The 17,065-nt window shown below is 40.2% G+C and overlaps 1 protein-coding gene across 1 annotated transcript; it reads left to right on the top strand.

Moving 5' to 3' along the window:
• Window positions 1-14,892: 14,892 nt before the first annotated feature.
• On the top strand, window positions 14,893-15,444 carry LOC128132876 (uncharacterized mitochondrial protein AtMg00810-like). The gene has a single exon (XM_052769875.1). It carries the CDS (start codon window positions 14,893-14,895, stop codon window positions 15,442-15,444), a length of 552 nt encoding a protein of 183 aa, XP_052625835.1.
• The last annotated feature ends 1,621 nt before the right edge of the window (window positions 15,445-17,065 follow it).

Here is a 17,065-nt window from a genome sequence, read left to right as displayed (position 1 = left end):
TAAACTCTCATGGGGACTTGTTTTGATTGTTGTTTAAGGTCTTAAACACTTCTAGGAAGGATCAAGGTTGGCATCCAAGGCTTAGGAAGGGACTAAGGTCCATTTAACCACCTTAAGAGGGGTTTACGACCCAAGAACATCATTGGCCGTAAAATCCTTTGTTCTTATGATCTTTGATGATTTTCAAGTGTTATCAAGTTCATATTAAGCACACAAGAAGCTAGGGCAAGTGTACTTACAAGATAGAAGCTTGATTTGGTGTTTAAGGTCCAAGAACACTAGTGTGTGTTCTTGGTGTTTTGAAGAACACTTGAAGATCTAGTTAAAAAGCAATAATGAGTGCAGAAAATGATGTATAACTACTAGATTTGAGGTTATAACAACAAATGAAGTTGAGAAACACTTACGTTTTCGAAAGATCGGTGAAGAACGGGATGATAGTTGAGAGAGAATAGGGAGTAAACTTGAGCGTGGAAGTGAGAAATGAAGAGTTTGGGGAGTAAGCTCATGCCTAAGGTATGAGTTCACGGCCAGACATGAGTTTACGGCCAAAAATCTATAAGTTTGGCTGTGAACTCTTTATTAGGGTGCATTGGGTGGGTTTGCTACTTCAAGACCCAAGACGGTACTTCCTTTCCTTCGTTCGTTTGAAGAATAAACAATAAAAACACTCAAACGGACTTTTAAATTGGCTAACAATTATTAGAAATGTAATTGAATTTTAATTGAAGTGATTGACTTTAGATTTTGTACGAATGAAAATTTTGGGTTGTCACATCATCCCCCTGTTAAAGGGAATTTCGTCCCGAAATTTGAGTTTAAGCAAATAAAATAGTTACAAATAACTAAGCGAAAAGATGAGGATATTTCAATTTCATTTGATCCTCGTGCTCCCATTTGAGTTCCGGTCCTCGCTTGGCATTCCAGCAAACCTTCACAATCGGGATATGGCTTTGTTTCGTCTGCTTGACCTCACGGTCCATGATTTTTACAAGTTCTTCCACGAAGTTGAGGCTGTCGTTGATCTTGATCTCGTCAAGTGGGATTACAAGAGTCTCATCAGACATACACTTTTTCAAGTTTGAGATGTGGAATGTAGAATGTACGTTACTAATTTTGTTGGGTAGATTGAGTTTGTAAGCTACAGGGTCGATTCTAGCAAGAATATCGAAAGGCCCTATGTATCTTGGATTAAGCTTCCCACGCTTACCGAAGCGTATTAAGCCCTTCCAGGGTGAGACTTTCAAAAGGACTCGGTCTCCCACCTAGAATTCTAAAGGTTTCCTTCGCTTGTCTGCGTAGCTTTTCTGTCGGTCTCTAGAGGCTTTCAATCGTTCACGAATTTGAACGATCTTCTCTGTCGTTTCCCGAATGATTTCCGGACCTGTGAGAGTGCTGTCAAGAACTCATCCTTTAGCTAACTGGGTGTCACCCACTTCAGCCCAACATAGAGGGGAACTGCACTTCCGGCCATAGAGGGCTTCAAACGGAGCAGCCTTGATGCTCGTATGATAACGGTTATTGTAGGAAAATTCGACAAGGGGTAAGTGAGTATCCCATGCCTTCCCAAAGTCGATTACACAGGCTCTTAACATATATTCCGGTGTTTGGATGGTTCTCTCACTTTGTTCGTCGCTCTGAGGATGGTAGGCTGTACTCATGTCCAACCTCGTTCCTAGGGAACTTTGTAGGGACTGCCAAAACCTCGAAGTGAACCTACTATCTCTATCGGAGATAATGGATATAGGAACACCATGCAGTTGTACTATTTCCCTAATGTATGTTCTCATAAGCTTCTCCATCTTGTCAGTTTCCTTGATAGGTAGGAAGTGCGCAGACTTGGTCAATCTATCGATGATGACCCATATGGTATCAAGTCCACCCATTGTCTTGGGCAACTTGGTTATGAAATCCATAGTGATCCGCTCCCACTTCCATTCTGGTATCTCCGGTAGTTGTAGAAGACCGGAGGGTTTCTGGTATTCGACCTTAACCTTTGCGCAAGTAAGACATCTACTCATGAAGGTAGCAATCTCTACTTTCATGTTAGGCCACCAGTATAACTTTTTAAGATCCAGATACATCTTATCTGATCCTGGGTGGACGAATTACTGAGTATTGTGTGCCTCGGTAATGACCAAGTCTCGGAGGCCACCGTGTTTCGGTGTCCAGATCCGGTCCATGAAATATAAGGCTCCGCCACCCTTGGCTTCTAAGTTCTTATCCATTACTCTAAGGGACTCACCCGCCATGTTTTCAGGTTTCAAGGCTTCAAGTTGAGCCTCCTAAATTTGTGTAGACAAGTGTGAATGGATAGTCATTGTCAACGATTTGACCCTTTGACCAGAATATTCTTTCCGACTTAGGGCGTTTGCTACTACGTTGGCTTTACCCGGATGATAACGAATATCACATTCGTAGTCATTGAGTAGCTCAACCCGCCGTAGTTGTCTCATGTTGAGCTCCTTCTGATCGAATATGTGTAGTAAACTCTTGTGGTCTGTAAAGACGGTGCTCTTTGTACCATACAGATAGTGTGTCCAGATCTTTAGGGCAAACACAACTACCCCCAGCTCAAGATCGTGTGTGGTGTAGTTGACCTCATGTGTCTTCAGCTTCCTCGAGGCATAAGCGATGACCTTACCTTGTTGCATCAGAACACAAACGATCCCTTGGTTGGATGCATCACAGTATACAAAGAAGTCTTCTATCCCTTCGGTGAGGTATAGTATCGGTGCGGTGCATAAGGCCCGCTTCAGCGTTTGAAATGCTTTTTCTTGTTTCTCTTCCTAGTTAAAGGTCACTCCTTTCTGGGTCAGTGTAGTAAGAGGTTTCACAATCCGGGAGAAGTTCTGTATGAACCTGTGGTAGTAGCCAGTGAGACCAAGAAATTGACGAATTTTTGTAGGCGTCTTCGATGCTGACTAGTTCTCAATGGCCTTAATTTTGGATGGGTCCACGTGGATTCCCTCTTCGCTAACCACGTGTCCTAAGAATTTGACTCTTCGGATCCAAAATTCACATTTAGAGAACTTCGCATAGAGCTTCTCTGTTCGTAAAGTTCCTAGAACTTGTCGCAGGTGATCACCATGCTCTTCCTTACTTCGAAAGTAGATCAAGATGTCATCAATGAAGATGATGACAAACTGATCTAAGTAAGGACGACATACTCTATTCATTAAGTCCATGAACACTGCGGGTGCATTGGTCAATCCGAATGGCATCACCACAAACTCATAGTGTCCGTAACGAGTTCGGAAGGCTGTCTTTGGAACATCCTCCTCTAGCACTCGTAACTGGTGATATCCGGATCTTAGATCAATTTTGGAAAAGTAACTCGCCCCTTGCAGAGGGTAACGATTTTTGATCGTTAGTTTGTTGAGTTCTCTGTAGTCGATACACATACAGAATGATCCGTCTTTCTTCTTAACGAACAAGACCGGTGCTCCCCAGGGTGAGAAGTTTGGTCTAATAAAGCCCTTGCTAAGTAGTTCGTTAACTTGACCAGATAGTTCCTACATCTCAGCTGGTGCTAATCGACAGGGCAATTTGGCTACTGGGGTAGCTCCTGGGACTAATTTGATTCTGAACTCGACCAGTCATTGTGGAGGTAATCCTGGTAGTTCCTCTGGAAAGATGTCGGGAAAGTTGCTCACTACCGGAATGTTCTTTAGTTCTTTCGTTTCTAGGCTCATATCGATAATGTGAGCAAGGAATGCATGATATTCTTTACGTAGATACTTCTATGCTTGAATACTCGAGATGATACGAAGACTCGATTTGGGTTTGTCGCCGTAGATGATGAGAGTTTCGTTAGACAAGAGATTTAGACGGACTGCTTTCTCGTAGCACATGATGTCATCACGATGAAGACTCAACCAATCCATGCCGATGATGACGTCGAAGCTTTTAATCGAGAACGGCATGAGGTCGATTGGAAATGAGTGGCTATCTAGAGTTAGGATACATCCTATGTATATGCTATTTGTGCTCTCAGTTTTCCCATTAGCCATTTCTACAGTGAATAGTTCCTTAAGTGTGCATGGTTTTTGTTTAAGTAGGCGAGAAAATTTATGATTCACGAAGCTTCTCTCTGCTGCGCTATCAAGCAGTATGCATGCATAAGAGTTATCGGGGAGGAACATACCAGTCACTACCGTAGGGTCAGCAACTGCTTCTCCGTGGCCTATAGCCAAATCTCTTCCAGCTTCACCGGCATTTCCGGCTTTGGGGAAGTCCCTTTTGTAGTGGCCCACTTCGCCACATCCGTAGCAAGTCTGGCCCACACCAGCGCCCGGGACTTGGGTAATCGGCCTTGCCGGAGATTTGCATAAACGGACAGTGTGTCCTTTCTTGTTGCAGTTAGAGCACTGCATTTCACGGCAGGGTTCGTTGTGGTGGAAGTTACATTTTTTGCACTTTGGCAAACTTCCAGCATACTGCCTTATTGGAGTAGCAGCGGTAGGTTCGATCGCAGCATGAACTACCACGACTCTTTTCTTTTTAGCAGCTCGTTGTTTCTTCTTGTCATCCCAGAACTTCCGCTTATTGTTAGCGGGTTTGGAGGGTTCTGAGATGGCCAGCGTTGTTGTTTTTGATGGGGATTGGACTCCATGATCGATGAGTCACAGTGCCAATCATTTGGCACTATCGAAGGTAGCATGGTGTGAAGCTAAAACATTTCCCTGATACGGAGGCACCAGCCCCCAGATGTACCTTACGATTCTTTCCCTCAGTGGGAACCATGTTGAGACAGAGGGCCACCAGTTCACTGAACCTGGCGGTATACACGACTATGTTGGAGCCCCTCATGGTTAGGCTCCACAACTCCTGTTCCAACTTCTGGATCTCGCCCCTTGGGCAGTACTCCTCAATCATGAGGTCTTTCATAGTTTCCCAGCCCATGTCGTTTGCCACTACAAGAGTGAGTGACTTGAGATAGTTGTTCCACCATCTCAGGGCTTTCTCCTCAAAGGTGCAAGTGGCAAACTTGAACTTACTCGCGGCAGGGCAGGAACACATCTCGAAGACCGACTCTGTCTTCTCGAACCATTACGAGAGGTCAATGACTCCGCCAGTCCCTTTGCAGGACTTTGGCTTGCAGTTAGTGAAGTCCTTGTAGGATCACTCTCTCGAGCGCACAAGGAGTTCACCTTGAGTAGAGTTAACAGGGGTTCCACCTGTACTGGCATCAGTGGAGTGATATTTAGCAATGGCCATAGCCATAGCCGCAACCACTGCATCATTCAGAGCTGCCGCATCGAATTGTGGAGGAGGTGGTATTGGAGTTAGAGTACTCGGAGGATTACACCTTGTTGATTTGCGAGGAGGCATCCTTCAACTATAAGTTTATAAAGATGAATGGAATAGTTAGAGTCAGTTGTAAGCATAAAGAGAGTGTTCCATGGGCTAAGTCACCATAGTCCAACAATGGTATGAGTGTACATTTTAAAATAGCAGTATAGCAGAAGAGTAGGAAAACACAAGAGTACAGATTTTTCCAACAGGTTTGATAACTGCCAATATTATTGGTATTACTGATGTAAAAGAGTTCGGGAAAAATGACCTAATAGTAGGTCTTACATCAAACCATATAAGGGAAAATGTTTGACAACTTAGAAGACTAGATAGTGTACTAAAATATAGGAATGTTTTACAGACAAGTGCTTCATAGAGCACAGATACGAAAGGCTATTCCTTAATCAAAAGAAAAGATGTGCTTGACATCTTCTAACGGCGATGGGAATTCCTCGGGCGAACGCTAAGGTCTTCCATCTGACGAACCACTTCTTGGAGATGTCATTCATGAGCCCTCTGGTGAACTTGAAGTTCTATGACTTCAGCTCGTGAGGCAGCTAGTTGTTGCTGCAGAGTCTCATTGGTCCTTCTTGTTCTTTCCATCGCCTCTTCGAGATGGAGAATGCGGACCGTGTTGACACCAGTGTTCGGCCGATGGTTGCTCGACCTTGCTCCACATTCCGAGCAATACTACGGACCATGATGGGTAGGGCTCGGTCAGCCGATCCACCCTCGCTTATGTTGTAGAAGTGTCGGTCCCCATTATAGGGTAAGGGTTGACCTTGTTCGTCGCTCCAGCGATTCAAGTTTATTGCCCACAAGGGTGTGGGACCCTGAAATGCTGGTCGGGGGTTGTTAATTGGGGCTTGACCTACTGGGGGTAGGTTGTTGACTTCGGGCTCGGAGTCAGATCCATCCAAGAAGCCTTCTACGTGATGATCATCCAAAGGGATTTGATGCTCATCATCGGACTCTGCTTCAAGCCATCCAGCATTGCCGTGGGGTGGAAAGTACGGGTCACCATGATTATGGAATCCATCCATGATATCTATGCGAGAAAAGGGGTATAAGAATCTTATATAAATAGACGTACTACCTACGATAATTATAATATGATCTTTATCAGTTATGTCAATACTTGTGTAGTGTATACCAGTTATATGAAATCGAAGTAAGATAGACCTTCGAATAAGTGACCCTAACTCCAATACCACAACCAAACAAGGACAGGAAGTGAAGCAAAGATCACAGATTCTGAGTCTATAACACCTGAATTTCATGTAACTTTTGCGTATCTACTAACGACTATTGACCTACTTGAAAGAGACCTTTTTAGTTCTCAGATAAGTGATTATAGTAACACAAAATAGTCCTATAGTATTTTAAACTTATGTTCTGTTCTAGTGCTTTCATCATAGTAGCGTTGGTAAGTTTTTAGACTTGTTGCTATATCACAACCATTCTAGGGCATATGCTAATCACTCCTCAGATAGACATAATTGATCAGGCTATGCTACTCCCAAGACTGACCATATATCCCCGAGCTTACTTGTGATATTCAACAATCGTAATACTTTTGTATTTGTCATTGTGACACTGATTTTAGTTTGAATGCAGACTTGAATACTTAGTTAAATATTTTATTATTTAAAAGTATAGACTCTTGGTCAGAGTGTTTTAATCCCAATGTGTTTATAGTTAGTATATCTTTAATGGGTTGATATACTTAATTCACTATAAACAATGCTCTGATACCAATCTGTCATACCCCAAAACCGAGAACGACGGAAACATTCTGGGGGCGGAGGACGTCATGTATAGTATCACAACACAGTATAATAGTAAGCAAGTAAACAACATCATCCATTGAATTAAATATATAATTTCAATACAAGTGTGTTATGTAGTATATAAGACACCAAAACATAAATCAAAATATAAGATGAGTCTTGTATGTGCTCCATCTTCTCAAAAGCTGGCATTCGTACCTGTCTACTAACGACCTGAGAATACAAGTTATTTTGAAAGAGTTTATCAGCATCAAAGCTGGTGAGTTCATAAGTATTTAGTGTCTATGTTTGTATCAAAATGTTTGAACATTTGTTTGATGTACGAGTTTGTAAACGTTTGTAGTAAAATTATGTGAATGTTTATAAGTGTTTGTAGAAGCTTGTAACTCCTAGAAAATCCTATATTTTCTACTAAAAGTAGCCTTCTACCAAGGCACAACTGTTTTGTATGTTTCTTTCTTGTAAAAGTGTGTAATTTTCCCAAGTGTTGCTATCATTATCAAAATATAGTTTGTACTTTAATGTTTAAGTGAAATGATCACCAAATAAATGTAAAGGATAGTCAATCCAGTATAGATCTATACGCAAACTCATGCTTTCCCTCAAGGAGATTCTGGTTTCAACTCGGGCCATGACAATGAAGGCATGCTCCGATACAGTGGATCACATTTATGTTATCGTATACTTGTACATGTTCTTAGCATAGTATCGTTGTATATGTTCTCATCCTAGTGTAGTTGTATATGATCTCATTATAGTATAGTTGTATATGTTCTCATCCTAGTATAGTTGTATATGTTCTCATAGTAATAAGTAATGACTCATGAATGAACTGACTCTTGTATGCTTCATTGAACTAGAAGTAGTAAGTAGTATAACTCTAAACTATACCTATTATAGTTTATTAGTAGACTTGTTTGTATGACTGAATGTACTGAACTGAGATAAAAGTCTTTATATCTATACATATATACATAATATATAACTAAGGATTCAACGACACTCGGACAAACAACTAGGTACTTTAAGACCACAACCAAAACAAGGACAGGAAGTAAAGTGGGTTATCTCTCCTAGGTCCTTCAAATCTTATTTATATAACTATATATGTATTAGACATGGTTCAACAAGATATAAGTTTGAAAACTGTACAAGAAAGGTTTAGTATACAAAAATGAATTTGATAAAGAGTTTGATATGTAAAATAATAGTTTGATAAACAGTTTGAAGTCATTTGTTTGGTAAAACAGTTTTAATTATGAAAAATCCATTTGTATGCTAGTTATTAATCACTTGTGATTTATCTAATAACTAACATGGTTCACCTGTAGTGAGTGGTTTGTTCGGAAGTGTCGGACAAGGTGCTAGGTGTCAAGTGGAGACTTGAACACACACAATGATCCTAGTTACCATATAATAAACATATATGTATCTAATTAGTCAATTAACAACTAATTAATCAATTTAAGACATCCTAGGACATGGAAACACTTTGATTCAAGTGCTATAGCTACCAAAGGGTTGTATCTAAGGGTTGTAGGGCATGGAATTGGAGTTTATGGCCCAAGGACCACTCCTTATGGAGTTTACGGCCCATGACCATTTCCACATGAGTTCATGGCCGTAAACTCATGGTACTAAGTGCCATATTGTGTTTTGAGGTCTTACAAGTCATGATTGGGCATCAAATGATCAAGTCCAAGCCTTAGGAAAGCATTAGGGGCACAATAAGACTACCTTGTGGAGTTTACGGCCAAAGGACCATATCCTTACGTCTTCACAATCATAAACTCTCATGGGGACTTGTTTTGATTGTTTTTTAAGGTCTTAAACACTTCTAGGAAGGATCAAGGTTGGCATCCAAGGCTTAGGAAGGGACTAAGGTGCATTTAACCACCTTAAGAGGGGTTTACGGCCCAAGAACATCATTGGCCGTAAAATCCTTTGTTCTTATGATCTTTGATGATTTTCAAGTGTTATCAAGTTCATATTAAGCACACAAGAAGCTAGGGAAAGTGTACTTACAAGGTAGAAGCTTGATTTGGTGTTTAAGGTCCAAGAACACTAGTGTGTGTTCTTGGTGTTTTGAAGAACACTTGAAGATCTAGTTAAAAAGCAATAATGAATGGATGAAATGATGTATAAATACTAGATGTTAGGTTATAACAACAAATGAAGTTGAGAAACACTTACGTTTTCGGAAGATCGGGTGAAGAATGGGATGATAGTTGAGAGAGAATGGGGAGTAAAATTGAGTGTGGAAGTGAGAAACGACGAGTTTGGGGAGTAAGCTCATGCCTAAGGTATAAGTTCATGGCCACACATGAGTTTACGGCCCAAACTCTAAAAGTTTGGCCGTGCACTCTTTATTAGGGTGCATTGGGTGGGTTTGCTACTTCAAGACCCGAGATGGTACTTCCTTTGCTTCGGTCGTTTGAAGAATAAACAAAAAAAACACTCAAGCGGACTTTTAAATTGGCTAACATTTATTAGTAATGTAATTGAATTTTAATTGAAGTGATTGACTTTAGAGTTTGTACGAATGAAAATTGTATGCCATATATAAAGTGACCCTCTTGAACTTTCCTACAACCGCAGTCAGCACCGCATCCGTAGTCAAGTTTCTCTCCCAAGCATCCGCATTCAACATCTGAAGAAACCGCAGTTACTCTTTATCTTTATCCTTAGTTTATTTTGTCCTTTCTATAAAAGACTCTAATGTCCAGTATGCCTTGCATGGCTACTATTAGAGTTGTAAACTTGTCTCTATAAATAGAGCTCATTACTTATGTAATTTGTACGTGTGTGAATCTCTCATCAAATTCTAATACACATTTCAAAGTTCTCATTCTATCTTACTTATCAAACCTTCTTACTCTCATAATTAATCACCATCTCTCTTCGGAGCAGGTCACTTGTGACTTAATCACTAAGCTAGATCTCACTTACTAACTTAGTTTGAATGCATTCCTTGTTATGAATCTGCTTATGTGTTTACTTGATATAACAATTGTTGTCATTTACATTTCTTTACTTTTCCGCATCTAACTCATACCTTCTAACTCTTAATATTATTGTTGAGCTAATAGATCCTTCGAGATTAACTATTCCACATTATTCTTGTTCTAACTTTTGTTCAAGTGTGTTTCGAAATTTTTCTCTCAATAATTGGTATCAGAGCCATAGTGGTTGCTTCTTGAATATCGAAACTCTGATTTTTCAAAAGGTCTTCTATAACACTGAAGCTCTTTTTCAAAAATGGCACAAACTTTTTCTTTAAATGTTTCCAATAGTGTTGGTGGTTCAAATCGAGCCCCAATACTGGTTGCAAATGAATATCATCACTAATCACAAAGAATGGAAAGGTACTTAAGAAGACTTGGAAGAGACGTATGGCAATCTGTTGAAGAAGGACCACATGTTCCGGTTCTTACACCTACTCAAACCGACGACGCTACTGTCAGATTAGGAGGAGGGTAACTAGTCATGAACCGTCCCACCAAGGATGATCTCGTAAGAATGGAAAACGATGCAATAGCCTTTTATGAGATATCGTGTGGAGTTGCCCCTGACAACTTTGATATCATCATAAATTGCAAATCTGCAAAAGAGATCTGGGAAGTGCTCAAGAATTTGTACAGGGTACCGAACAAGCTCAAGACAAAAAACTTACTACTGCACTCAATGAGTTCAACAACTTTAAAGCTCATGCAGGTGAAAGCTTAGAATACTCTTTTAAAAGGTTCAACCTGATAGTGACCAAACTATCCAATGCGGGTACTGTAAGAAGCAACCATGAGACAAACCTTCAATTCTTGAATGGTTTGGGAAGACATTGGACAACGGCCAAAATGATTGTCCAAGGAGATAGGAAAATTCATTTGTTTTCGTTTATAAGCTCTAAGAAGAATTACAAGCTCAGGAGTCCACCGTACTCAAGGATTGTTTAAACTTCGGGGGTCCACTTGCTCTTTTAGCACAATCATCTCAAACACATCCCACCTTGTATGACTCTCTACCGTAGTCATATGAAGCAGACTCTGAGTATGACGATGAAGAAGAATTTCAGAATGCCATAGCTCTTGTCAGTCAAAAATTCAATCGATTACCACCTTTATTTCGTAAAAGCCAACAATTCAACCAACCACCCTTCAACCGCAACTTCCAAAACAATCACTCTCGTTTCACCAAGAATCCTCACCTTCCACTACAGTCTCAACAAACTCAACCTAAAGATGTACCACCGCAACCTCACTCTACTGACTCCGGTACACCTTCAGAGGACAAAAGTGATGTGGTTATATGCCATAAGTGCAACAAAGAGAACCATTTTGCCAAAGACTGTAAGGCAAACATTGTGAAAGACCGAGCTTTCTATCTCCAAATGGCTCAAGAATTGGAAGAAAAGGAAAAAGGGAAAGCTTATGTTGCTCAAGTAAAAAGAAATCATCAAGTGTAGTCATCAGGAGATGAGGATGAGGACAATCACAATAGAGGGAAAGGCAAGATCTGTATGATAGCAACTGCTGAAGAAGATGACTCAACCCTACTGAAGAAAAACCATTGTTATATTGCAAAAGATGGAACCCTCAACATTGTGGAATAGGTAAAGCTTATGATTCAATCTTTAAATTATAGCATGCATAACTGTCAACCTTTCATAGACACACTTAATGACACATGTGCTGCCGTCCTTACAGACTACAATAAAGCCTTAGATGAGAAGAACAATGCATCACAGTAGATGTTCCATGTTAGAGGATGTTTGGATAACAAGAGACTCAAAATGGCTTTTTTAGAAAAGGACTTGATGTTAGAAAAGGATGCTAGAATGTTAAGTGAAACACAACTAGAAATAGCTTTGAATCAGAGAGATTTAGCACAGAGTGAAATTGTACGCTTAAATATTTTAATTGACAAGTGTTTTAATGAAAGTGAATCCATTGAGAATCTAGTTAATAATGGGAATGTTGATAATACTTTCAACTAGGGTTGGTCCAATGGGTATCCAACCGCAACGGACTCCTCACCCCAGTTCACTCCGGAACGTCCCTATGTCCCTCCTGACCGCAACTTTTCGTTTCCAGTCAATGACAAAACATTTCCTGAGGATATCCAAACTCATTTTGGTAAACTCCATAATCTGAGTAATAACTGTGTTATCGAAGAAATTCTTCCTGAATCTTCAAATCATGTTGATAACACAAGTCATTCCAACTCTTAGATAACATCCGTAGTTAATGAGGAAATTGTTGTTGAAAATCCAAAAGTCACATTGGATTTTCCATCTCTGTAGTCTGACCGCAGTATCCCTAACTGCAGTCATGAACCGCAACTTGTTTCACTACCTAGTGTCAAATGTTCCACATAAGTATTCACTAAGACTTACTCTGCGGTTGTACAAAGTACTACACCGTAGACCACAGTCAAAAGTTCTATGACTCTTGAACCAATCAATCATGAATTACCAATTGGAAAATTTGAAGTTGGTCAATGTTCTCAAAACCCCGATTTCTCTAGTTCGGATGAATCAAGTCCCCGTTTTTCTATACCTTCAAAAGATTTGAGGAAACCACAATTAAATATCACTGACTGCGGTTCTCCTAAAACCGAAACAAAAAGAGTTTTCAAAGAGGAATTTCGTTCCTGCGGCAAGCAACGGGAAATTTATTCAAAACAAAAGAAATTTGTTAAAATTCCTAAGTCTAAAAGTCCAGAAAAACTTTCTTTCTCTAATTATCATTTCAAATCAACAATATCTAAGACAACAAAAGGCAAGGACCTCACAGTTTCTAACACCACTCAAAAATCATCTGACACAAAATTTAAAAAGGAAAAGTCTTTTACATGGGTCTTCTTACTTCGACTCAAATCAGAAACACCGCAGGTATTCATCAGTTTCATCAAGGAGATCGAGCTTCAAATCAAGCTGCCAGTGCGACGCATCCGCACTGACAACGGCACAGAATTCGCCAATCATCTACTAAATGATTTCTTAGTGTCCAAGGGCATAAGTCACAACTTCTCAGTTGCCTATACCCCACAACAGAATAGTGTCGTTGAAAGAAGAAATAGAACTCTAATGGAGGCAGCCAGATCAATACTCAATTTCGCCAATCTTCCTATGTACTTCTGGGCCAAAGTCGTGGCCACAGCTTGTTTTGTACAGAACCGAAGCATAGTTTGCAAACGTCTTGGCAAAACTCCTTATGAAGGTCTCAACAACCGAAAGCCAAATGTTCGCTTTTTCCACATTTTTGGATGTAGATGCTTCGTAATCAACAACCAAAATCGCCTCAACAAGTTCGCACCCAAATTAGATGAAGCCATCTTCTTAGGCTACTCAACCAATAAGATTGGATATCGGGTTTTAATCAGACACACAAGGCAACTTGTCGAAAGCTTTGATGTAAAATTCGACGATTCCTATGTCCGCAACGTTGCTCCCTCCTCTGAAACCAAATCAATTCTTGAATTTGATATCTCTTATTCCTCGGGTCCTCTAAACATAGTTGAAGTTAACTATGATGATCTTTTTGATCCAATAGAGACTGCCGAGTTATCTGAAGTTCTAGTCTCTTCGGAAGCTCAATTACAACATGCTGAAGTATCTGGTCCTACGCTTTCCGATGTTGTATCGCTAGGTACTTCCACCTCGCCGGTTGAGGGGGAAAACTCAACTCCGGATCATACGACAACCATCAAAGTTCCAGTACTAACCGAAGCAACTCCGTCCATTCGTAGAGTATCTCAACCATCAAATGTCTCTTCTGACTCGGATGATGAAAACATAGAAACTATTGACACCAGATCTGATCCAAGAATTGTCTCTATCCCATCTGCAGCCCAGGGGGAACATCCTCCAATACCGAAGGAAATTCCATCCGCAGCCCAGGGGGAACCACTTCATTCTACCGCAACACCAACAATTCAAGACAATTCTGCAGGCTCAGCAGGCTGTTCTCAAGTCCAAGGGGAACTGCTGTTTCCTATCTCAGATTCCTCCGATATTGAAGACATTCCTTCTACCGCAGCTGCTGATCATCTTCAACCACGCCTTCACGTTTGGATGAAAGACCATCCACCTAGACAGATCATTGGCAATCCATCAGTAGGCGTTCAAACCAGATCTTCACAAGACTTATCTGATCACTGTCACTTCTCAGCCTTTATGTCCTCGATCGAACCCAGATCAATCAAAGAAGCATTACTAGAGTCCGACTGGATTGTTGCGATGCAAGAAGAGCTAGTAGAATTTGAACGAAACAGTGTGTGGGAACTCATTCCAAAACCGCGAGTTCACACCATTGTTGGCACTCGATAGGTGTACAAGAACAAGATCGACGAATCCAGATCCATAGTCATAAACAAGGCAAGACTAGTTGCAAAGGGCTACAGTCAACTTGAAGGTGTTGACTATGATGAAACGTATGCTCCGTTGGCTCGAATGGAGGCTATCTAAATCTTCCTTGCATACGCAGCCCACAAAAACGTCAAAGTTCATCAAATGGATGTTAAGAGTGCATTTATTAATGGGGAACTAAAGGAAGAGGTTTATCTTCAACAACCTACAAGTTTTGAAAGTATAGAATTCCCTGATCATTGCTATAAACTTAAGAAGGCATTATACGGTTTGAAGCAAGCCCCAAGAGCGTGGTACGAGACTCTTTCTGAATTTCTTGTCTCGTCCGGATATAAAAGAGGAGTAATTGATCCCACATTATTTAGAAAAGCAAATGGTGACCACCTTATGCTAGTACAAATATATGTGGATGATATCATCTATGGATCCACAGATCAGAGGATGGTGGATGATTTTGCTAGGCTCATGACTAACAAATTTCACATGAACATGAATAGAGAGATTAATTTCTTTCTAGGACTTCAAGTTAAACAGATTTCTCAAGGAATCTTCATCCATCAAGAAAAATATACCTCTGAGCTGCTGAAGAATTACTCAATGGATAACTGCTCTTCGGCTAAGGTGCCCATGGAATTCGGTTATGAGATTTCCACGGTTCCTTCAGGAGTACCTGTTGATCACAAAACTTATAGAGGCATCATTGGCTGTCTCATGTATCTCACTGCTAGTCGTCCGGATATAGTTTTTGCAACGGGTGTATGCGCAAGGTATCAGGCTGATCCAAAAGTATCTCGTATGACCGCAGCCAAAAAGATTCTAAGGTACCTAAAAGGAAGCAAGTCTCTTGGTCTATGGTATCCCGCATGCAATGACTTCAGTCTTCAAGCATTTACAGATGCGGATCATGTTGGATGCAAACTTGATCGAAAGAGTACATCTGGTGGATGTCAATTCTTGGGAGGAAGACTTGTCTGCTGGTCCTCACGAAAATAAAGCTGTGTTTCATTGTCTACAACAGAAGCCGAATATGTGGCCGCAGCCAACTGTTGCTCACAAGTCTTATGGATGAAAACACAATTGTTTGACTATGGGTACAGAATGTTGCGGATACCAATTTCCTGTGACTCTGAAAGTGCTATAGAGATTTCCCATAATCCTATCCATCACTCGAAGACCAAGCATATTGAACTACGGTATCATTTCATCAAAGATCACATTCTGAACGGTAAAATTGAACTCATCTTTGTCCCTACATATGAAGAAATTTCTGACGTGTTTACAAAAGCACTTGACTCTACCAAACTCAATGCATTCTTACAAATGTTAGGAATGATGAATCCGGACCCTCAATTCTTCTTGAATTGATAGCTACCGCAGACTATTCATGGTCTCCATTGCGGTTCTAAATGAAAGTTATTTATAATAAATGGTTTTGGGATATCCTGTGTACCGCAGTCCATGTACCGCAACCATATATTATACTTACCTTTCATTGGTCATTTTGTTTATTACTAATCTCTCTTACAAGTTTTCTTCTCAGTTTCTTCTGCCTTGATAATCCGCAATGGCAAAGGATCCATCCGCTATGATGAGTCCATCTGCAGTCTCATCATTTCTTTCAAAAACATTTAAAAAAAAAATAAAGAAATCAAAATTTTTAAAAATTAAAAAAAAACTTAGTTTCGTCAAAAAAAAAAAAATACAATAGTGTGCTATTTAATGATACTTCATTAAATAAAACATTAAATAAAAAAAAAACATTCCTTGAGAAACTGTCACATTCATTTTCTTAAAAAACTATTGTGTCAGACCTATTTTAGGTGTGATGACAAAAAGATTGCTTTTCCATATACACATCCTTAACCTGTCCTTTCCTTATACCCAGAACGTCCCATCCGTTACAACCTCCACTCCCCCTCCACACGATGGCCAGACGTGATAATGCACGTCTGACTTTTCATTAAATGCTAGCCACTTTTGGAAAATCTCTCAATCTTTTATAAACCATTTCATTTTTATGTGGCTAGGTTTAAAACCCTAATTCAAAGTTTCCCACCAAACGACCCTTTACCTTATCCTCCTTTTACCTAGGGTAAATCCCACTTACCGTTCACCCTCTCCCCTATATAAACCTTTCGTCTTCCCCATTGTCACTTTACTCGTTCAGAACTCTAAAACCTTCAAAAACTCAGTGCAAACACAGATTCTCTAATCTTTATACATTCTCAATCTTCTACAATGGTGAAATCAGGAGTGTCAAAGAAACAAGCTAGACCCTCAGAATCAAGAAGCTCCAACCCCACAGACTCTCCCACGATTGCTTCCAGTAACTTCAGAGCAATCTTCGACGATCATTCTTCCTACAATTCCCCACTCAAGTTGATGATCAAGTTCTTAAAGAATCATCCTTTGTATGGTCCATTCGACGCATTCACAGACGTAGTTCCCGTTTCTACACTCTTCAAGTGTGCTCTTTCTGCCTATCGACCACTCAACAACCTTCAATAAGTTCATCTCAACTTAATAGATGATTCCCTGGTTATTCTGTCAAAAGAGAAGATTCTTACTGCCATAAATCTTTTGGTTCATCCATCTATCAAGTTCTTTACAACTT

The sequence above is a fragment of the Lactuca sativa genome, chromosome 3 (assembly GCF_002870075.4).
Source record: "Lactuca sativa cultivar Salinas chromosome 3, Lsat_Salinas_v11, whole genome shotgun sequence".
In the NCBI taxonomy this organism is placed as follows: domain Eukaryota; kingdom Viridiplantae; phylum Streptophyta; class Magnoliopsida; order Asterales; family Asteraceae; genus Lactuca; species Lactuca sativa.
This window is presented reverse-complemented; position numbering and strand designations above follow the sequence as displayed.

Bases quoted from the DNA above. Each gene is read 5' to 3' on its own strand.
- LOC128132876 (XM_052769875.1), top strand. From the start codon at position 14,893: ATGGTGGATGATTTTGCTAGGCTCATGACTAACAAATTTCACATGAAC.